The 22600-nt window shown below is 46.1% G+C and overlaps 1 protein-coding gene across 1 annotated transcript; it reads right to left on the reverse strand.

Annotated features, from left to right (window-relative positions):
- Positions 1-9654: 9654 nt before the first annotated feature.
- BECN2 (beclin 2) lies at positions 9655-10950 on the reverse strand. The gene has a single exon (XM_033195679.1). The coding sequence runs from the start codon at positions 10948-10950 to the stop codon at positions 9655-9657; it is 1296 nt and encodes a 431-aa protein (XP_033051570.1).
- Positions 10951-22600: the final 11650 nt, after the last annotated feature.

Here is a 22600-nt window from a genome sequence, read left to right on the forward strand (position 1 = left end):
TAAAATGTGAAAACATTCTAAGCTTATAAACTATAAACGACTGTAGACTTGATTTGGGCCCAGGGACATTGTTGGTTATGTAATATCTACTCTGTATAAGTTTAAAAATTTTACTTGAGGCACCGGGTGTGGTGGTTCACGCCTGTAATCCCAGCACTCTGGGAGGCCGAGGTGAGCGGATCATGAGGTCATGAGATCGAGACCATTCTGGCTAACACGGTGAAACTCCATCTCCACTAAAAAATTAGCTGGGCCTGATGGACACCTGTAGTGCCAGCTACTCGGGAGGCTGAGGCAAGAGAATGGTGTGAACCCGGGAGGCGGGGCTTGCAGTGAGCCAAGATCGCACCACTGCACTCCAGCCTAGGCGACAGAGTGAGACTCCATCTCAAAAAAAAAAAAAAAAATTTACTTGAGGCAATTGTTATCACATTTCTGTATTTCACATCAGATTAGAAATTTGTAAAAACCAAAAAACCAGTCCCTACAACGTATAATTTAGGAAGCCTTGCCCTGTGTCTCAGATCTAACGCCACCTCCTTAAAGAGGTGTTCCTGAGCCAATATATCAAAAGCAGTTTCAATCACTGATTAGTAAAAGAGGAGTTTGTTTCTGTTTCTGGTATGATAATGGCTTTGTGTCTAGGTCTCAGAATATACGTACGAAAATCGTTTTTAAAAAATAGAGACAGAGTCTTGCTATATTGCCCAGGCTGGCCTCACACTCCTGGGCTCAAGCGAATCTCTTGCCTCAGATTCCCAAAGTGCTGAGATTACAGATGTGAATAACCACACCCAGGTCATACTAAAATCTTTATGGGTGAAATGATATGGATTTGCTTCAAAATAATTGGAGAGGAGTAAATTAGTGGGTTGTAGACAGTACAAAATTAGCTACTTATTGAAGACTGTTAAAGATACATGGTGGGTATTTATTATCCTTCTAGAAACTTCTGTGTATGTTTGAAATACTCCATAACAAAAGGTTACAAAATAGACCTGACGTGGTGGTGCCTGCCTGTCATCTCAGCACTCTGGGGAGGCTGAAGTGGATCACTTGAAGTTACAGTGAGCTATGATTGTGCCACTGCATTCCAGCCTGGGCCACAGAGTGAGACCCTGTCTCAAAAACAAAACAACAAAAAAACAAAAAAAAAAAAAGGAAAGAGAAAAAGAAAAGTCACAAAGTTGGTTTCATTCTCTTCCTTTTCCCCCAACCTATGTTTTGTTTCGTTGTTGTTATTTGAGATGGAGTCTCGCTCAGTCACCCAATCTCTGCTCGCTACAACCTCTGCCTTTCGGGTTCCAGTGATTCTCATGCTTCAGCCTCCCAAGTAACTGGGACCAGACGTGTCTGCCACCACGCCCGACTAACTTGTTGTAATTTTAGAGGAGATGAGGTCTCAAACTCCTGACCTTAGGTGATGCGCCCGCCTCCGCCTCCCAACGTGCTGGGATTACAGGCGTGAACCACCGCGTCTGGCCTCTGCTTTGTTGTGTTAGTTTTCTTTATCGACTTCATCACAATTTAAGATGGTTTTGGTTTTAATCTACCTTCCCCCGCACCCGACCAATTATCTCATTCTTAAAGGAGTCTCTGAACCAAAAAGTTTACAACTATTTCTCTCTTTTAACATTTTTGGACCATCCCGGCTAACATAGTGAAACCCAGTCTCTACTAAAATTACAAAATATTAGCCAGGCGTTGCAGCGGTCACCTGTGGTCCCAGCTACTCGGGAGACTGAGGCAGGAGAATGGTGTGAACCCGGGAGGTGGAGCTTGCAGTGAGCCAAGATCGCTCCACTGTGCTCCAGCCTGGGTGACAGAGTGAGATTCTGTCTCAAAAAATAAAATAAAATAAAATCAATGAAAATATTCATAACTGTTCAATCTATGTAGTGGTTTATTGAGGCTCCTTGTATATACTATTTTTCTATTGCTTAGCATGCTTTAACATGTTCATTAAAACATGTCTTTTAATGAGGAAAAGTTTATGTATTAGATTTTCATCTCAGTGAATGTAGACTCTCATTTTAAAAGTTTTTATTTGGGGCCGGGTGCCGTGGCTCATGCCTGTAATCCCAGCATTTTGGGAGGCTGTATTAGTTTTCTTTATCGACTTCATCACAGTTTAAGATGGTTTTGGTTTTCATCTACCTTCCCCAACACCCGGCCAATTTTCCCTTTCTTAAAGGAGTCTCTGAACCAAAAAGTTAACAATTTCTCTCCTTTAATATTTTTGGACCATCTGGTGATCGGGCGGATCACCAGAGGTCAGGAGTTTGAGACCACCCTGACCAACAAGGTGAAACCTCATCTCTACTAAAAACACAAAAATTAGCCAGGTGTGGTGGCGCGAACCTGTAATTCCAGCTACTTGGGAGGCTGAGGTGGGAGAATCACTTGAACCCGAGAGGTGGAGGTTGCAATGAACTGAGATCATACCACTGCACTCCAGCCTGGGGGACAAAGTGAGGCTGTTTCAAAACAAACAAACAAACAAAAAGCAAGTTTTCATTTAGGAGAGACACAGATTCCTGAGAAATAGGGTCAATGTTCCCTGATGTCATCTAAAAAATAAACTCAGGGCCGGACACAGTGGCTCACGCCTGTAAACTCAGCACTTTGGGAGGCCAAGGCAGGTGCATAACCTGAGGTCACAAAATCAAGACCAGCATGGCCAAAGTGGTGAAACCTCGTCTCTACTAAAAATTAAAAAATTAGGGCTGGGCGTGGTGGCTCATGCCTGTAATCCCAACACTTTGGGAGGCCGAGGTGGATGGATCACAAGGTCAGGAGTTCGAGACCAGCCTGGCAAAGATGGTGAAACCCCGTCTCTACTAAAAATACAAAAATTAGTCGGGTGCAGTGGTGGGCACCTGTAATCCCAGCACTCAGGAGACTGAGGCAGGAGAATCGCTTGAACCCAGAAGGCGGAGATTGCAGTGAGCTGAGATCGCACCACTGCACTCTAGCCTGTGTGACAGAGCAAGACTCCGTCTCAAAAAAAAACAAAAAAAGTTAAAAAATTAACTGGGCATGGTGGCAGGCACCTGTAATCCCAGCTACTTGGGAGACTGAGGCAGAAGAATCTCTTGAAGCGAGGAGACAGAGGTTTCAGTGAGCCAAGATCTTGCCATTGCATAGCAGCCTGGGCAACACGAGCAAAAATCTGTCTCAAAAATAAATAAACAAACAAAAATGAAAAAAAAACCTCAGAAAAATGATTCATACTCTCAGTATCTGATGTTCAATTAAAATTAATACTAACTTTTTTATAGAAAGAAATATTTAATGAAATCTAAGAGTTTTATGTTACTTATTGCAGGTTGTTGTTTGAAGACCAAATGAAAGACTACTAGAGATCAAATGCTCCAGTTCCCCACCTCCAAAAATCAGAGATCCTCTTTCTCTTTAATTCACTTACTCCATAAAGAGCAACTAGTATTTTCTTTTTCTTTTTTCTTTCTTTTCTTTTTTTTTTTTTTGAGATGGAGTTTCACTCCTGTTGCCCAGGCTGAAGTGCAATGGCGCAATCTCGACTCACCTCAACCTCCGCCTCCTGGGTTCAAGTGATTCTCCTGCCTCAGCCTCCCAAGTAGCTAAAACTATAGGCATGTGCCACCACGCCCGGCTAATTTTGTATTTTTTAGTAGAGACAGGATTTCACCATGTTGGCCAGGCTGGTCTCAAACTCTTGACCTCAGGTGATCTGCCCACCTCGGCCTCCCAAAGTGCTGGGATTATAGGCGTCAGCCACCAGTATTTTCACCATACCAGGGGGGAACAAGATCACTGGAGGGTCTCACATCAACAATGAAATTCCCTGATCGGGAAGTAACATATGTCACTTCTGCTTACCATACAACGACCAGAACTAGTCACATGATCTCATCCAGCCTAGTGCTAAGAAACACAATCCTACGTGGGTGTGGTGGCTCATACTTGCAATCTCAGCCCTTTGGGAGGCTTAGGCAGAGGATCACTTGAGGCTGGTAGTTTGATGCCAGCCTAGGTAATATATGGAGACCCTGTCTGTACAAGATAAAAAAAAAAAAAAAATTAGGTGCGGTGGTGCATGCCTGTGGTCCTAGCTACTCTGGAGGCTGAGGTGGAAGGATTGCTAGAGCCCAGGTGTTCAAGGCTGCAGTGAGCTCTGATTGCAACACAGTGCTCCAGCCTCAGCTGAACTTCTCTTTTGTAAAACTGATTACTGACTTCTCTTTTATTTCATGGGCCTAAAATCTCTTGGCCCAGCAGTTTCTGCCATTCACGTGATTTCAGTGGAAAATGTGTGCCTATGTGAGAAATTTGGGGATGGGGCAGGGGATGAAGGTAGTCTTAAAATGAAACAGAATGATGTAACAGCTGCCTAACTTGGTGTCTATTCACACCCCTTAATCTCTTTTATTTTAAAAAATATATATATTTTATTAAGATAAAAGAGGCCAGGCACAGTGGCTCACGCCTGTAATCCCAGTGCTTTGGGAGGCCACGGTGGGTGGATCACCTGAGGTCAGGAGTTCAAGACCAGCCTGGCCAACATGGTGAAGCCCCTTCTCTACTAAAATAAAAAAATTACCTGTGGCACATGCCTGTGATCCCAGCTACTCGGGAGGCTGAGGCAGGGGAATTGCATCTGGGAGGTGGAGGTTGCAGTGAGCCGAAATCGTGCCATTGCACTCCAGCCTGGGTGACAAGAGCAAGACTGCATCTCAAAAAAAAAAAAAAAAACAGTAAAAGAAATTAAGAATACTAAATACTCTTAATTAAGTGCTCCTAATCTACTATTAAGTACTAGAGAGTATTTAATAAGCCAAAAGGAAGACAATAAAATTTCCCAGAATCCCACCAGTCAGTATAATTTAGTGATTTATTCATTCAACGATTACTTGAATGTCTACTCTGCAGGAGGCGCTGTGCAGGCTGTTAGGCACCTGATTGTAAACAAGAGTCCATGACCTGATATGCTCTATCATTTAAAGCAGGAGTCAGCAAATGATGACCCATTGGCCAAATCCTACCCACCAAAAGAGGTGGTAAATATAATGGCTGCTTTTTACACTATAATGACACAATTGAGTAGTTACAACAGAGACCACATGGACCCAAAATCCTAAAATATTTACGATTTGGCCTTCTATTGAAGAAGTTTGCCAATCCCTTGTTTAGAGGCAATTGGTCACTAATTTTGTCAGATTATACTTAGTTATTTAGTAATTTACGCCATTTTAGGCTACACACCAGTGGCTCATGCCTTTAATCCCATCACTTTGGGAGGCCAAGGAAGGTGGATCATTTGAGGCCAGGAGTTCGAGACCAGCCTGGCCAACATGGTGAAACCCCATCTCTACTAAAAGCACAGAAGTTAACATGGCATGGTGGCATGCACCTATGATCCCAGCTACTTGGGAGGCTGAAGTATGAGAATCTCCTGAGCCTGGGAGGCGGAGCTTGCAATGAGCTGAGAGATAAAGCCACTGCAGTCCAGCCTTGGTGGCAGAGCAAGACTCTCTCAAAAAATAAATAAATAAATAAATAAATAAATAAAAATAAATATAAATAAATAATTCAAGCTATTAAAAATTTTTTTTCTAGTTGTTGCTTATATAAAGAAATACATTTGAGGCTGGGCATGGTGGCTCAACACTTTGGGAGGCCGAGGTGGGTGGATCACCTGAGGTCAGGAGTTCAAGACCAGCCTGGCCAACATGGCAAAACTCCATCACTACTAAAAATACAAAAATTAGCTAGGCTTGGTGGCGGGTGCCTGTAATCCCAGCTACTTGGGAGGCTAAGGCAGGAGAATCGCTTGAACCCAGGAGATGGAGGTTGCAGTGAGCCGAGATCACGCCATTGCATTCCAGCCTGGACAATAAGAGCGAAACTCTGTGCCAAAAAAAAAAAAAAAAAAAAAAAATCACATTTGATTTTTGTATCAACATTGTAGCCAATATCTTTCTTAATTAATCTATTAATTCTAATCATTTCATTTGAATTTTTTGGATATTGTTATACGATCATGTCATATGCAAGTAACAATTTTATTTATTCCCCTCTAATTATTATACTTTTTATTTTTTATTTATAGCATTAGCTAGGATTATTAAATAGAAATGCTGATAGCCAGTGTCCGGTCTAGTGCATTATTAAATAGAATGCTGATAGCCAGTATCCTGTCTCTTTCCTAATCTCAGGCAGAAAGCTTTAATTTGTTTTTTAGTTTTTTTGGAGACAGGGTCTCACTGTGTTGCTCAGACTGGAGTACAGTTTTTATAACGCTATTCACAGGCACATTCATTACCCACTACGGCTTTGAATTCTCGGTCTCAAGTGATCTTCCTGCCTCAGCCTCCCAAGTAGCTGGAACTGCAGGCACGTGCCATCTCACCCGACTTTTTTTTTTTTTTTTGAGACAGGGTTTCTATTTGGCTTCTCAGCTGGAGTGCACTGGCACCCTCACACCTCGCTGTAACCTTGACTTGCCGGGCTTAAGCGATTCTCCCACTTCAGCCTCCAGAATATCTGGGACTACAGACACATGCTACCACTCCTGGCTAATTTTTTAACATTTTAAATTTTTTTGTAAAGATTAGGTCTTACTATATTGCCCAGGGGGTTCTCAAGCTCCTGGTTTCAAGCAATCTTCCCATCTCGGCCTCCTAATGTGCTGAAATTAGAGGCATGAGCCACTGTGCCCAACCCTGGCTTATTTTTAAGTACAAAATTTTCATGGAAATGCCTTCATGTATATCGAAGGAATACATATTATTGGGAACATTTTCCTTTTTTTTTTTTTTTGAGACGGAGTCTCACTCTGTCGCCCAGGCTGGAGTGCAGTGCAGTGGTGCAATCTCAGCTCACTGCAAGCTCCGCCTCCGGGGTTCATGCTATTCTCCTGCTTCAGCCTCTCCAGTAGCTGAGACTACAGGCACCCGCCACCACACCCGGCTAATGTTTTGTGTTTTTAGTAGAGATTGGGTTTCACTGTGTTAGCCAGGATGGTCTCCATCTCCTGACCTCGTGATCCTACCGCCTTGGCATCCCAAAGTCCTGGGATTGCAGGCGTGAGCCACTGCACCCAGCCCATTTTCCTCCTAAATACTTTTCTGAGTTTTGAAACTGCATATTTTATAATCTAATCTTTGTACTTTACATACTGTAGAATGCTTAATATGTAGAATACTTAATATGAGCAGTGGCTCATGCCTGTAAGTCCAGCAATTTGGTAGGCCAAGGCGGGCAGATCACCTGGGGTCAGGAGTTCAAGACCAACCTGGCCAAAATGGCGAAACCCTATGTCTACTAAAAATACAAGTATTAGCCGGGCGTGGCAGCAGGTGCCTGTAATCTCAGCTACTCGGGAGGCTGAGGCAGGAGAATCACATGAATCCGGGAGGTGGAGGTTGCAGTGAGTTTAGATTGAGCCACTGCACTCAAGCCTGGGTGACAGAGGGCGACTACTTCTCAAAAAACTAAATACATAAAAAAGAAGACATTGACACAGGGAAGAGCACAAAGGTGGAGAGAGATAGGCTTGGAACATTTTGGCACAGAAAGGAACTGGGAGAAGTATAATCTGGGCCTGGAGAGGCAGCAGGAACAGATTTTCTGAGGCTGAAAGTTGTGGTCAGGATTTGAGATTTTATGAGGGCCATGGAGAAGCTGGAGAATGGCATGACACAATTTGCGTTTTAAAAACCTTCTCTGGTTGGCTTATTTTACTTTTTATTTTTTAGAGATGAGGTATCACTCTGTGGCCCAGGCTTGAGTGCAGTGGCTCAGTCACAGCTCACCGCAACCTGGACTTCCCAGGCTCAAGTGATCCTCCCACCTCGGCCTCCAGGATAGCTAGGACTACAGGTGCACACCACATCACGCCAGGCTAATTTTTAAAAAAAATATTTTGTAGGCCAGGCGAGGTGGCTCACGCCTGTAATTCCAGCATTTTGGGAAGCCAAGTCGGGCCTGTCACCTGAGGTCAGGAGTTCGAGACCAGCCTGGCTAACATGGTGAAACCCCGTCTCTACTAAAATAATACAAAAATTAGCTGGGCTTGGTGGCACAAACCTGTAATCCTAGCTTCTCAGGAGGCTGAGGCAGGAGAATCATGAACCTGGGAGGCAGAGGTTTCAGTGAGCTGAGATTGTGCCACTGCACTCCAGCCTGGATGACAGAGTGAGATTCTGTCTCAAAAAAAAAAAAAAAAAATTAGCCGGATGTGGTGGTGGATGTCTGTAATCTCAGCTACTAAAGGGAGGCTGAGGCAGGAGAATTGCTTGAACCTGGGAGGCAGAGGTTGCCGTGGGCTGAGATCGCACCACTGCACTCCAGCCTGGGAGACAAGAGCCAAACTCTGTCTCAAAAAAATAATAATAATAAAATAAAATTAATTAAAAAATTGTTGTTAAGATGGGGTTGCTCTAGGTTGTCCAGGCTGGTCTTGGAACTTCTGGGCTCAAGCAATTCTCCCTCCTCTACCTCTCAAAGTGCTAGGATTCAGTCTTCAGCTTTCTGGAAGCGTTCACCCCAAGACCCCTTAATTTATCTACCAGCCAATGTTACCAGTCACTTCCTGGCCACCTCAGCCCCTCACCTCACAGTTAATCTCAACATCATGACACAGTCCAGTAAGACTCACCTCTCACTTTAAATCATTAAAGAACAGTCGAAATTTATTGAAAGTTTCTCAGGGATGAAGAGGAGGGGCTTACACAACAGGGATGAAGAGGGGGGCATCACAACAAAAACGAAATGTTTGAGTATTCTTTCCCCTGCCCCCGACTCCAGTGTTCCATTACATACATCCATGGCCCAAAATGTTTTTCAATTAAAAAATTGAAAACCTCCACCTTGCTCCTCACCATGCCCTCTTTCCTCCCCACCCTTAGTCCTTGTCCTCTGTGTCCCTTTATCCCTTTATGCAGAAGTAATCTTAGCCTCTTGTGATTTAATTTTTCCTGTCTTTGAATGTTAGGGTGGAGAAGGGGAGTGGAAGTTACAAGGAAGAAGGGACAAAGGTGTGTTGGGGAAGACTTATCTGATAATATATTTACAGTACTTTAGAAAAAAAGAAAGTGGGCTAGGTGGGGTGGCTCATGCCTGTAATCCCAGCAGTTTGGGAGTCCGAGGTGGGCGGATCCCCTGAGATCAGGAGGTTGAGACCAGCCTGGCCAACATGACGAAACCCCATCTCTACTAAAAATACAAAAATTAGCTGGGTGTGGTGGTGGGCACCTGTAATCCCAGCTACTTGGGAGGCTGAGGCAGGAGAATTGTCTGAACCCAGGAGATGGAGGCTGCAATGAGCCGAGATCGTGTCACTGCACTCCAGCTTAGGCCACAGAGTGTGACTCTGTCTCAAAAAAGAAGGCTGGGTGTGGTGGCTCACGCCTGTAATCCCAGCATTTTGAGAGGTCGAGGCAGGTGGATCACCTGAGACCAGGAGTTCAAGGCCAACCTGGTCAACATGGCGAAACCCTGCCTCTACTAAAAATACAAAAATTAGCCATGTGTGATGGCAGGCGCTTGTAATCCCAGCTACTCGGGAGGGTGAGGCAGGAGAATTGCTTGAACCCAGGAAGCCGAGGTTGCAGTGAGCCAAGATGGCGCCACTGCACTCCGGCCTGGGTGACAGAGCAAGACTCAAGAAAGCTACTTTTGATACCTTGAGGCAACCCAAATGAGACTCCGCTTTAAATTTATAAGCAAGAACTTGAGTGCCTTTGTCCACAGTTCCTGCGTGTTCAGATGGGTTCTGATGGAATAGCACTCCCCTCGGCCGTCAGCGTCCTCCATCAGGCCTGTCTCCACCTGGATCCTGTAGGGCAGACAGAGGCCCAGCTCACCCTTCTCAGCCTCTTCCTTGAACTGCTGCATGCAGTCCAGGAAGGCCACCATCGCGCAGTCAAACTTGTTATTGAGGAAAACATCCTGCCCCCCATAACAGAACAACTGGAGCTCAGTGCGGTCATCTGTTAAAGGCTTCAGATAGGAATGGTCTCCGCAGGGCATGAGTCGATACCTCTGAAACTGCAGTCCAATTGTATTGGCCAGGGCAAGGAGCAGCAAAGCCGCCTGTCCCCAGGCAGCGTTAATCTCATTCCAGCCCACAGGGACAGTGGGGAGGCAGCCCAACCTGAATTTATTGATGACGCCCAAGGAGCCCTCCACCCAGATTTCAAACGTGGCAGTGAAACAGTTGATTTCCTTCAACCGGTCCATCTGGACCCTGGCATATTGCAGCTGGTTCTCCACGTTCCCCAGCTGGTCAAGCAGTTCCAGCTGCTGCCACTTCAAGGCACTGTAGTCCCTGTAGTACTGCCTCTCCCGCTGATCCAGCTCCGCAGCCTCTGCCTGGGCTGCCTCGAGATCCGTGGCTGCTCTTGCATTGTTCCTGTCCACATCCTCCAGCTCCTGCACCAGCCTGGCCTCCTCCAGCTCCAGGTCCCGCAGCTCCGCCCGCAGCGCCGCGGTCGTCTCGTCCTCGCTGGTCGCCAGCATCCGGGTCTCCAGGCAGCGTTGGTAGTTCTGACTCTCAGCTTCCGTGAGAGCGAGCTGGATGTCCAGCTGCTCTAGAAGACTGTCGGTGCACTCTTCACACAGGGGATGGTCCACATCTTCTTGGCCAGAGACGATGTCAAAAATGTCCCCAGCTGCCTTCTGGATGCTACTGAGCGTTTGCATGGGGCCAAGCTCCCCCAGCAGGGTGAAGATGTTGGCATGGTCCTTGGACACACTGCCATCACCTGGAAGGGGTCTGCTAGAGGCGCCGTCCTGTTCCTCACCATCTGTCACCTCCCTGGTGGTGGCGCCGGGATCCCGGGTGTCTCCGGGCTCAGCCTGCCCAGAGGTGGGCGCCGGGGCTGCAGGGAGGCTCCCGGACTCCGAGGAGCAGCTCAGCCTTAGAGCCTGGTGGCAGCGGTGGCACAGGAAGCGGATGGAAGACATGGCGGAGGGCCTGACTCCCGCCTTGAGTCTAATTTTCCTCTGGCTCCCAGTTGCTTATCATTTTATAGCTTTTCAGGTCTTTCTAGGAAAGTGATCCTTTTAAAATGCATATATCATCTTGTCACTCTCCTACTGAAAATCCTACAATGGTACCCTCCCTCGGTACCTGTAGACCCCCTTCAGCTCCTTACAGGCCCGGGATTATTTCCAAAAGGAAAATCTGATCATCTCCTTTTCCTCCTGTACCACGTCCAAGGCACGCCTTAAGAGTAATCTTGCTAAAACTAAAATCTCATCATGGCACTGCCCTCCTTAAAGTGTTTAACACTCTTATCTAACCTTAAGATCAAGTCCAATCAACTTTGGCCGAGGGCGTTGGCTCACGCCTGTAATCCCGGTACACTGGGAGGCCGAGGCGGAAGGATCACTGGAGGCCAGTAGTCCCAGAATACCCTGGGCTACACAGGCAGACCCCTTCTCTACAAAAAGTGAAAAAATTAGCCAGGTGGGGTGGCCGCTTACAGTCCCAGCTACTTAAAAGGGTGAGGTGGGAGGACTGCTTCAGAGCTTGAGGTTGCAGTGAGCTACGGTCCACTCCACTCCTGCCTGGGCAACAGAGTGAGACCCTGTCCCCAACCCCGACCCCCTCATCCCCATGCCCCTTTTACACACACACACACATACATATTTGAAAGAAAATAAAAGTTCGGGCTGGGTGCGGTGGCTCACACCTGTAATCCCAGCACTTTGGGAGGCAGAAGTGGGTGGATCACCTGAAGTCAGGAGTTGGAGACCATCCTGGCCAATATTGTGAAATCCTGTCTCTACTAAAAATACAAAAATTAGTTGGACATAGTGACAGGTGCCTGTAATCCCAGCTACTCAGGAGACTGAGGCAGGAGAATCGCTGGAACCCAGGAGGTGGAGGTTGCAGTGAGCCGAGATCATACCACTTTACTCTAGCCTGGGTGACAGAGAGAAACTCTGTCTCAAAAAAAAAAAAAAAAAGGGAAAGTTCAATCATTTTAACCTAACACCAACGCGGGGACCCATCTTCCTGGCTTCTTCTCTCCCCATTTCCTGCTCTCCTGAGCCATGGGCTCCTCTGTGTTCCTGCATGCTAGTTGCATTTCGGTTTTATCCAGTATGTAACTTTGTTCCCTCTGACTGGAACACTCTTCCTTCCCCTCTCCACCTGGCCAAGTCACTCATCCTCTAGGGCTGATTAATTGCTAAATCCACAGTGAACAGTAGATTATTGTTTTATGTTTTTTGAACAATTGATCTGTCTCCTAATCAATTGTGGTTGCCTCTCATGTTTGGCCCATGAGGAGGTTCTAGGGAATAATGAAGGATCTGAAAAGGGGTAGGGGCTCTGCAGTCAACTGCTAGAGGATGCTTATGTTATTGATTCAGGAATATTTCAGAGAGGACATTTTCTCCAAGAACCTTCTCTGGCCCCCAATTTAAGGCTGTCTGCTCTGTGACAAATTTTTTTTTTTTTTTTTTCCCAGATGGAGTCTCTCTCTGTCACCCAGGCTGGGGTGCAGTGGCACAATCTCCACTCACTGTAACCTTCGTGTCCAGGGTTCAAGTGATTCTTGTATCTCAGCCTTCTGAGTAGCTGGGACTATGGGCGTGTACCACCCCGCCCGGCTAATTTTTGTATTTTTAGTAGAGCTGGGCTTTTGCCATGTTGCCCAGGCTTGTCGAACTGTTGACCTCAAGTGATCCCTCTGCCTTGGCCTCCCAAAGTGCTGGGATTACAGGCATGAGCCACTGCACACCTAGCCACACTTAACTTCTCTTTTGTGTTTTTGGTTTTTTTTTAGACAGTCTCCCTCTGTCACCCAGGCTGGAGTGCAGTGGTGCGATTACTGGCTCACTGCAAACTCCACCTTGGAGTTCAAGCGATTCTCCTGCCTCAGCCTCCCGAGTATCTGGGACTATAGGCACACGCCACCACGCCTGGCTAATTTTTGTATTTTTGGTAGAGACGGGGTTTCACCAAGTTGGCCAGGCTAGTCTCGAACTCCTGGCCTCAAATATTCTGCCCACCTTGACATCCCAGAGTGCTGGGATTATAGGCGTAAGCCACCTTGCCCAGCCTATTTTTTCAATTGTTTTGTTTAGATGCAGTCTCACTGTGTTACCCAGGTTGGGGTACAGTGGCACAATCACTGCTCACTGCAGTCTCCACCTCCCAGACTCCAGTGATCCTCCCACCTCAGTATCCCGAGTACTTGAGACTACAGGCAATGTCACCACACTGGGCTCATTTTGCTTTTTTAATTTTTGTTGTTGTTGTTAAGACGGGACCTTGCTATGTTGCCAGGGCTAGTCTCAAACTGGCCTCAAGCAATCTTCCCTCACCTCAACCTCCCAAAGCACTGGGATTATAGGCATGAGCACTTGGCCAAGTACTTGCTTTAAGCAAAAACCTATGAGCCTCTAACCTGTAGTTATTGACGTGGTGGGGTAGTGCATAAAATAAACACACACAGAAGGATCCACATTCCTCATCTGCAGGAAACCACAGTAAGGGGTGAAAAGTTAGTTACTCCTCCTAGAGTCCAGCAGGAGGCAGCCTGCCAGTAACATCTATTATTCTGGCAGGAGGAGGCTCTGTGGGCTGAGGGAAGGCAGGAAGCCATCCTTCACATTCACTGGGGAGTGGCCCTGAGCTCCACACGTTTCAGCACATCAGGCAGTTATGCTACATTGAACCACACGTGGAGGAAAATGTGGAAGGAAAACATATGAAGGAAACAGTCTCCACTGGCCACCCTTTACTGTCGTCTTCAAACCCCATTTAATCCATGTTCCTATCATGGCAGCAGCATCAGTTTACATCTTTTTTGGTTTTTTTTTTTTGAGACAGAGTCTCACTCTGTTGCCCAGGCTGGAGTGCAGTGGTGTGATCTCGGCTCACTGCAACCTCTGCCTCCCGGGTTCAAGTAATTCTTCTGTCTCAGCCTCCCAAGTAGCTGGGATTACAGGCGCCCACCACTACGCCCAGCTAATTTTTTTTTTTTTTTTTTTTTTCAGTAGAGATGAGGTTTAGACATGTTGACCAGGACTGGTCTCACACTCCTGACCTCAAGTGATCCGCTCACCTTGGCCTCCCAAAATGCTGTGTTTACAGGTGTGAGCCACCGCCGCTGGCCTATCAATTTACATGTTACCACTTGATCCTTCCTGTGATCTTTCACCCAGTATTCTCTTTTGTTTGTTTCTCTTTTTTTAAATTGTTTTCTCACCCAGTATTATACCTGAACCTCAAAACCACTGGGAGGTGGGAAGGTAGACAGTACATCCCTACTTTCTAGTAAGGAAACTAAGGTGTGGAGAAATTAAACAATTAGTCAAAATGTCTCTCTAGCCCTCCTGACCTCTCAGAAATACCCCAGAGTCAGTAGGTAACATGAGCATCCTCTAGAAGTTGACTACAGAGTCCCCTACCTCTGTCCAGGTCATTCACTATTCCACAGAAACTGCCAAGTGGATCAAATGAGGCTACCCCATAATTGATCAGAAGACAGCTCAATTGCTGAAAAAGCTTAAAGCAATAATCCTCCATTTGCTATGAATTTAGCAATAAGGGTTGCACAGTACTGCAAAGGGGTGCATGGTGTTAGCCCTGGGGTCACATTTTTATTTTATTTTTTGAGACAGAGTCTTGCTCTGTCACCCAGGCTAGAGTGCAGTGGCGTGATCTCAGCTCACTGCAACCTCTGCCTCCTGGGTTCAAGTGATTCTCCTGCCTCAGCTTCTGGAGTAGCTGGGATTACAGGCACCCGCCACCATGCTCAGCTAATTTTTGTATTTTTAGTAGAGAGGGGGTTTCAACCATGTTGGCCAGGCTGCTTCTCGAACTCTTGGCCTCAAGTGATTCTCCCACCTCAGCCTCCCAGAGTGCTGGGATTACAGGTGTGAGCCACCACGCCCGACCCCTGGGGTCAAAGTTGGAAAGGATCCTCACAGAATCTGTCTTTCCTCACCCTGACACTTCTGCCTACAGGGTTGAGGAGCAGCAGAATGAGGTTTAAACTGCTTTCAATGCCATGGTCAGTTCTGAGTCCTGATTCATTCCCCGGAAGTAGAATGGCAAAGTAAATTCACTGGTAATGGCTATGCCTTATTTTAATTATGCTTTCATGAAAACAAAACAAAAATGGAGCCACAGATGACTCCTTTTGAGCTGGAGTCAGCCCAGAGGGACAATGCCACAGGCTAAGGGAATATGGTGGGGAAGGGGAGTGGGAATTCTTTCCAACTCTAGGTTATCCAACTGAATAATGCCTCCAGGATACTCCAAAATCTATCTGTAGAGCCCTTCTTCAGTGAAGAAGGGAATCAGTGCAGCTGAATGAAGCGTTGCTCTCAGTTGGAAAGGAAATCCCTTCTTATTTCTGGAGATTTCCCCCTTCAATTCCTTCCTTCTCACAAGATCGGGTGCATTCAGGGTGGTATGGCAATAGACATCAATTCCTGCCTTCTGTTTCCAAGATCTCATTGTTTTATTTTTTATTTTTTATTATTATTATTATTTTTGACAGAGTTTCCCTCTTGTCCAGGCTGGAGTGCAGTGGCATGATTTCAGCTCATTGCAACCTCCGCCTCCTGGGTTCAAGTGATTCTCCTGCCTCAGCCTCCTGAGTAGCTGGGATTACAGGCATGCACCACCATGCCCAGCTAATTTTGGTGTTTTTTGTAGAGACAGGGTTTCACCATGTTGGCCAGGCTGGTCTCGAACTCCTGACCTCAGGTGATCCACCCGTCTAGGCCTCCCAAAGTGCTGGGATTACAGGCATGAGCCACCACGCCTGGCCCAAGATCTCATTCTTGAGGGGCTGGGGAAGCCGAGAGGGAGAATTCTTTTTTTTTTTTTTTTTTTTTTTTTTGTTTTATTAACTTTAAGTTCTAGGGTACATGTGCATGACGTTTATATCATGTATAACTCCCCAGTGCAATCCCTCCCTCCTCCCCCCTCCCCATGATAGGCCCCAGTGTGTGATGTTCCCCTTCCCGAGTCCAAGTGATCTCATTGTTCAGTTCCCACCTATGAGTGAGAACATGCGGTGTTTGGTTTTCTCTTCTTGTGATAGTTTGCTAAGAATGATGGATTCCAGCTGCATCCATGTCCCTACAAAGGACGCAAACTCATCCTTTTTGATGGCTGCATAGTATTCCATGGTGTATATGTGCCACATTTTCTTAATCCAGTCTGTCACAGATGGACATTTGGGTTGATTCCAAGTCTTGCTATTGTGAATAGTGCCGCAATAAACATACGTGTGCATGTGTCTTTGCTAAAAACGCTCAATAAATTTGGTATTGATGGAACGTACCTCAAAATAATAAGAGCTATTATGACAAACCCACAGCTAATATCATACTGAATGGGCAAAAACTGGAAAAATTCCCTTTGAAATCTGGCACAAGACAGGGATGCCCTCTCTCACCACTCCTATTCAACATCGTGTTGGAAGTTCTGGCTAGGGCAATCAGGCAAGAGAAAGAAATCAAGGGTATCCAGTTAGGAAACGAGAGGGAGAATTCTTTGGATCAAAGTGTATGTGGGCCAGGGTTTTTGTGCACTACTATGTTGCCAGCACTTAGGTGAATTATCTTGATCCTCAACTCTCCTTCCAAACTTCACTTATTTCCTTGGGTTCCTTTGCCACAAAACCCTGGGAGAGATTTGTCTATACTCAGTGTCTCCAATTCCTCTCTGCACGTTTCCTCTTTTTTTTTTTTTTTTTTTGAAATGGAGTCTCTCCCCATTGCTCAGGCTGGAGTGCAGTGGCGTAATCTTGGTTCACTGCAACCTTCACCTCCTAGGTCTAAGTGATTCTTCTGCCTCAGCCCTTCAGTAGCTGGGATTACAGGTGCACGCCACCACACCTAGCTAATTTTTGTATTTTTAGTAGAGATGGGGTTTTACCATGATGGCCAGGCTGATCTTGAACTCCTGTCCTCAAGTGATCTGCCTGCCTTGGCCTCCCAAAGTGCTGGGATTACAGACATAAGCCCCCACACCCGGCCACACATTCCCTCTTAAATCCACCTAATCTGTCTTTATCCTCACCACTCCATGGAAACCCCCCTTACTAAGGTCACATATGCTATCCATGTTGTTAACTTTCTCGGACTAGGAAGTAAGGTCTTCAGCTAGAAGTAAGGGTAGGAAAGAGAGAACACGTGTGACAGTTACCTAGGAGAGTGAAGGGATTAGAGAGCCAGGATGGTTGCTGGTCAGATGGAAACGTCCATATGCGACTTGCTGTCAGGAGTGGGTGTGCAGCCACAATCAACTGTGTGAATGTTGCCCAGCAAGCCAGACTAAACCAGGGAGACTCGGGAGGAGGAGGTGGAAGCAGGGGATGAGTAGGAAGGCTGACTGCCTTCTTTTCTTTTTTTTTTTTTAAATGAGGAGAGAATGGCAATCATTTACAATGTTTAAGAATGAAAAGCCGGCCGGGCACAGTGGCTCACGCGTGTAACCCCAGCACTTTGGGAGACTGAGGGGGGCGGATCACGAGGTCAGGATATCGAGACCATCCTGACTAACATGGTGAAAACCCATCTCTACTAAAAAAATACAAAAAATTAGCCGGGCGCGGTGGCGGGCACCTGTAGTCCCAGATACTTGGGAGGCTGAGGCAGGAGAATGGCGTGAACCCGGGAGGCGGAGCTGGCAGTGAGCCGAGATCATGCCACTGCACTCCAGCCTGGGTGACAAAGAGAGACTCCATCTCAAACAAACAAACAAAAGAATGAAAAGTCAATTAAGAAGAGGACTGAGCTTGGGCAACATGGTGAAACCCTGTCTCTACAAAAAATACAACAACAAACATATTAGCTGGGTGTGGTGGCAGAGACCTGTAGTCCCAGCTACTTGTGAGGCTGAGGTGGGAGGATTGCTTGAGCCTGGAGGTCAAGACTGCAGTGAGGTGGAATTGTGCCACTGCACTGTGGCCTGTGTCATAGAGGGAGACCCTGTCTCAAAATATAGTCTCAGAAAAGAGAAGGGAGGGGAGGAAAGGAGAGGGGAAGGGAGGGGAGGGGAGATATTCTTATTTGGATTCCAGAGAATAGCTGCTTCAGATTCTTCTAGATCTCTGAGCTTCCATTTTGACCCACTGGCTCTCCCTCCTTATCTGGTCTAGAGATTATGCATTTAAAAAAAATTCTCAAATCTGTATATTTTTTAAAATTTATTGATTTAAACAGGGTCTTGTCTCTGTTACCCAGTGTCACCCAGGCTGGAGTGCAGTGGTACACTCATAGATCACTGCAACCTAAAACTCCTGGGCTCAAGTAATCCTCCTGACTCAGCCTCCTGAGTAGCTAAGACTATAGGTGCGTGCCACCACACTGGCTAATTTTTTTTTTTTTTTTGTAGAGATAGGGGTCTCACTTTGTTGCCCAGGGTGATCTCAAACTCCTAGGCTCAAGTAACCCTCCCACCTTGCCTCCCCAACACTGGGGTTACAGATATAAGCCATCACACCCAGTCCCCCCAAAAGCTAGCTTTGATATAGACAATTGTTTTTTTTGTTTGTTTGTTTTCTGTTTGTTCGTTTTTTTTGACAGAGTGTCGCTCTGTTGCCCAGGCTGGAGTGCAGTGGTGCGATCTTGGCTCATTGCAGCCTTAACCTTCAGGGCTCAGGTGATTCTCCCCTCTCAGTTTCCTAGTAACTGGGATTATAGGTGGGCTACCACACCCAGCTAATTTTTGTATTTTTAGTAGACATGGTTTCACCATATTGGTCAGGCTGCTCTCAAGCTCCTCTTTTTCTGAAGCTTGCAAAATGTGAATAAAAGCTTCCATTAAAAAGTCAAGGCTATGTTGTTCGTAGTTTAGGCATAAAAAATTAATTGAAATTTAAAAATAATAAATAAATAAATAAGATAATTCAAGATTGTGTACGCCCATGCTCATAGTATAGTATTATTCAACAATATCTGGCTGGGTGCTGTGGCTCAAGCCTGTAATCCCAGCACTTTGGGAAGCTGAGGTGGGTGGATCACCTGAGGTCAGGAGTTCGAGACCAGCCTGACCAATATGACGAAACCCCATCTCTACTAAAAATACAAAAATCAGCTGGGTGTGGTGGCACACACCTGTAATCCCAGCTACTCAGGAGACTGAGGCAGGAGAATTGCTTGAACCTGGGAGGTGGAGGTTGCAGTGAGCCGAGATCATGCCATTGCACTCCAGCCTGGGCAACAAGAGTGAAACTCTGTTTCTAAAAAGAAACAAACAAACTAACAAAAACATAATATCTGGGCCGGGTGCAGTGGCTCACACCTGTAATCCCCAACACTTTGGGAGGCTGAGGCGGGAGGATCACCTGAGGTCAGTTCGAGACTAGCCTGATCAACATGAAGAAACCCCGTCTCTACTAAAAATACAAAATTAGCTGGATGTGGTGGCACATGCTTGTAATCCCAGCTACTCGGGAGGCTGAGGCAGGAGAATCGCTTGAACCCGGGAGGCGGAGGTTGCGGTGAGCTAAGATAATGCCATTGCACTCCAGCCTGGGCAACAAGAGTGAAACTCTGTCTCAAAAAACAAAAAACAAAAACAAAAACAAACACAGTATCTAAAACATGGAAGCAATCCTGTACCCATCAATGCATGAATGGATCAACAATAGGTGGTGGATGAATCTGATGGACCTTATGCTAACTGAAGTATGCCAGTCACAGAAAGACAAATACTGTCTCATCCCACTTGTCTCAAATTCACAGAGACAGAAAGCAGGACAGAAGTTTCCAGGAGCTGGGGTGAAGGGAGGGTGGGAGTTAATGTTTAATGGGTACAGAGTTGAAGTTTGGGAAGATGAAAAATCCTGGGGACAGATAGTGACGTGGCTGCACAACAGTGTGAAGGCAGTTAATGCCACTGAACTGCACACTTAAAAGTGGTTACAGTGGTACATTTTATGTATACTACAATTTTTTTTAGAGATGGGGTCTCACTATGTTGCCCAGGCTGGCCTCAAACTCCTGGGCTTAAGTGAACTTCCTGCCTCCAATTGCCAAAGTCAACTTCCCAAAGTCCTGGGATTATAGGTGGGAGGCACCATGCCGAGCCAATGTATATCATACGACAATTTTTATTTTATTATTTATTTATTTAATTTTCAAGACAGAGTCTCGCTCTGTCACCCAGACTGGAGTGCAGTGGTGTGGTCTCAGCCTACTGCAAACTGTGCCTCCCGAGTGCAAGTAATTCTCCTCAGTCAGCCTCCCAAGTAGCTAGGACCACAGGCGTGCACCACCACGCCCAGCTAATTTTTGTATTTTAAGTAAAGACAGGGTTTCACCATGTTGGTGAGACTGGTCTCAAACTGCTGACCTCAGGTGATCCGCCCACCTCGGCCGCCCAAAGTGCTGAGATTACAGGTGTGAGACACCGCACCTGGCCTCATACAACAATTTTAAAAAACCTTCAGGCTCCCCTGGCTTTTGGGCCTGAGAGTATCCCCTGCTTCTTTTATAAACCTTTGCAGACTTTGCCTGCAGCTTCACAGAGTTCAGTGTGAGAGATGTCAGGTATCTGAGGAAGGACTTCTGCTGCTGCAGAGGCCAGAAACCTAGGGCAGATACGCCTCACACAGCTTGGGAAGACTCTGCTCCTAAAAACGGGGATGCTCAGCTTTGTGGTTTATGTAAAAAAAAGTCAAAAAGGAGGCCGGGCACGGTGGCTCATGCCTATAATCCTAGAACTTTGGGAGGCCAAGGTGGGCAGATCACCTGAGGTCAGGAGTTTGAGACCAGCCTGGCCAACATGGTGAAATCGCATCTCTACTAAAAATACAAAAATTAGCCAGGCATGGTGGCGGAAGCCTGTAATCGCAGCTACTCAGGAAGTTGAGGCATAAGAATCACTTGAACCCGGGAGGTAGAAGGTGCAGTGAGCCAAGATCATGCCATTGCATTCCAGCCTGGGAGACAGAGCGAGACTCCATCTCGAAAAAAAAAAAAAAGTTAAAAAGGAATGTCAAGCATTGTTTTGTTTTGTTTCAGACTAACCAGGTATCCTTTCAGATTTTCTTTGCCAAAAGACTGTAGACGAGTTAATTGGATCAAGCTGGAAGGAGAGTATTTTTTCAAGGCTCAAACTATCAAAAGAGCCAAGATTCTGACTTTTTGTCCCAACTCAGCTGCTGATGTAGGAAGTCATTTAAGCTCATTTTAAGTCATTTAAGTCTGCTTAGTTAATCTCTGTGAAATGGATTTAATGCTAGCAATTAAGTGTTGCTCACAATAAGAAACATGGGCAAGGCCACATACATGTTGCTCCTCAGTATTTGGCACAGTGGGTGGTGTAAAGTAAGTGTTCAGTAAATGATTGATTGATTCCACATGCTGTGACTAATGCTTAGAAGCACTCAGCCTAAAGGCATGGAGCTCCCGCCTCTTCCCAGAGCACTCATTTCTAGCTAATACTATGCCATAAAAATAAAATATAAATGTACAACAGCACTAACTTAGGGAAATTATACACATAAAACAAATACAATCTATTTGCAAAAGGATTCACAGAATTTCTACAAATGAATCTTTGATTAGTGTGTATTCTAGATCATTAACTATTTATGATCAATATTGAAATGTTGGGAGTTAATGCCAATTGAAGGTTGGAAACTTCTTGCAAGCCCATCAAATCTGTGAAGGTTGACACAACTTTCTTTTCTTTCTTTTGTTTTTTTGAGACGGAGTCGTGCTCTGTCGCCCAGGCTGGAGTGCAGTGGCACAATCTTGGCTCACTGCAAGCTCCGCCTCCCGGGTTCAAGCCATTCTCCTGCCTCAGCCTCCCGAGTAGCTGGGACTACAGGTGCCCACAACCACGCCCAGCTAATTTTCTGTATTTTTAGTAGAGACGGAGTTTCACCATGTTAGCCAGGATGGTCTCGATCTCCTGACCTCGTGATCCGCCTGCCTCGGCCTCCCGAAGTGCTGGGATTACAGGCGTGAGCCACCGGGCCCAGCCCTGGGTTGACAACACTTTCACCAGTGCACTTGTACGTGTGTCTCTTAATATCAGCAGATGGTATCTGTTGTATGTCCACCCATCTACTGGACTGTGTGCCGTTTTTTTTTAATTAAAAAAAATTTTTTAGAGATAGGATCTTGCTCTGTCACCCAGGCTGGAGTGCAGTGTCATGATCAGAGTTTACTGAGGACTTGAACTCCTGGGCTCAAGCTATCCTCCCACCTCTGCCTCCCAAAGCACTGGGATTACAGGTGTGAGCCACTCAATCTGGCCTGTGCACCTCTTGAGGACACTGTTGAAAACCATCTTGTATGCTCCACATTTATTTCATTCTTTCTTTTTTTTCCCTTCCTTCCTGTGGAAGGACTTCTAGGCACCATGACTGCACTCAAAAAATTAGCCGGGCTTGATGGCAGGCACCTGTAGTCCCAGCTACTCAGGAGGCTGACGCAGGAGAATTGCTTGAACCCAGGAGGCAGAGGTTGCGGTGAGCCGAGATTGCGCCATTGCACTCCAGCATGAGCAACAAGAGCAAAACCCTGTCTCAAAAAAAAAAAAACTAACATGGAAATAGCAAACCAAAACACTGCATGTTCTCACTCATAAGTGGAAGGTGAACAATAAGAACATATGGACACA

This window comes from Trachypithecus francoisi, unplaced genomic scaffold, assembly GCF_009764315.1.
Source record: "Trachypithecus francoisi isolate TF-2019V2 unplaced genomic scaffold, Tfra_2.0 Lachesis_group5, whole genome shotgun sequence".
NCBI classification, from domain to species: Eukaryota; Metazoa; Chordata; class Mammalia; order Primates; family Cercopithecidae; genus Trachypithecus; species Trachypithecus francoisi.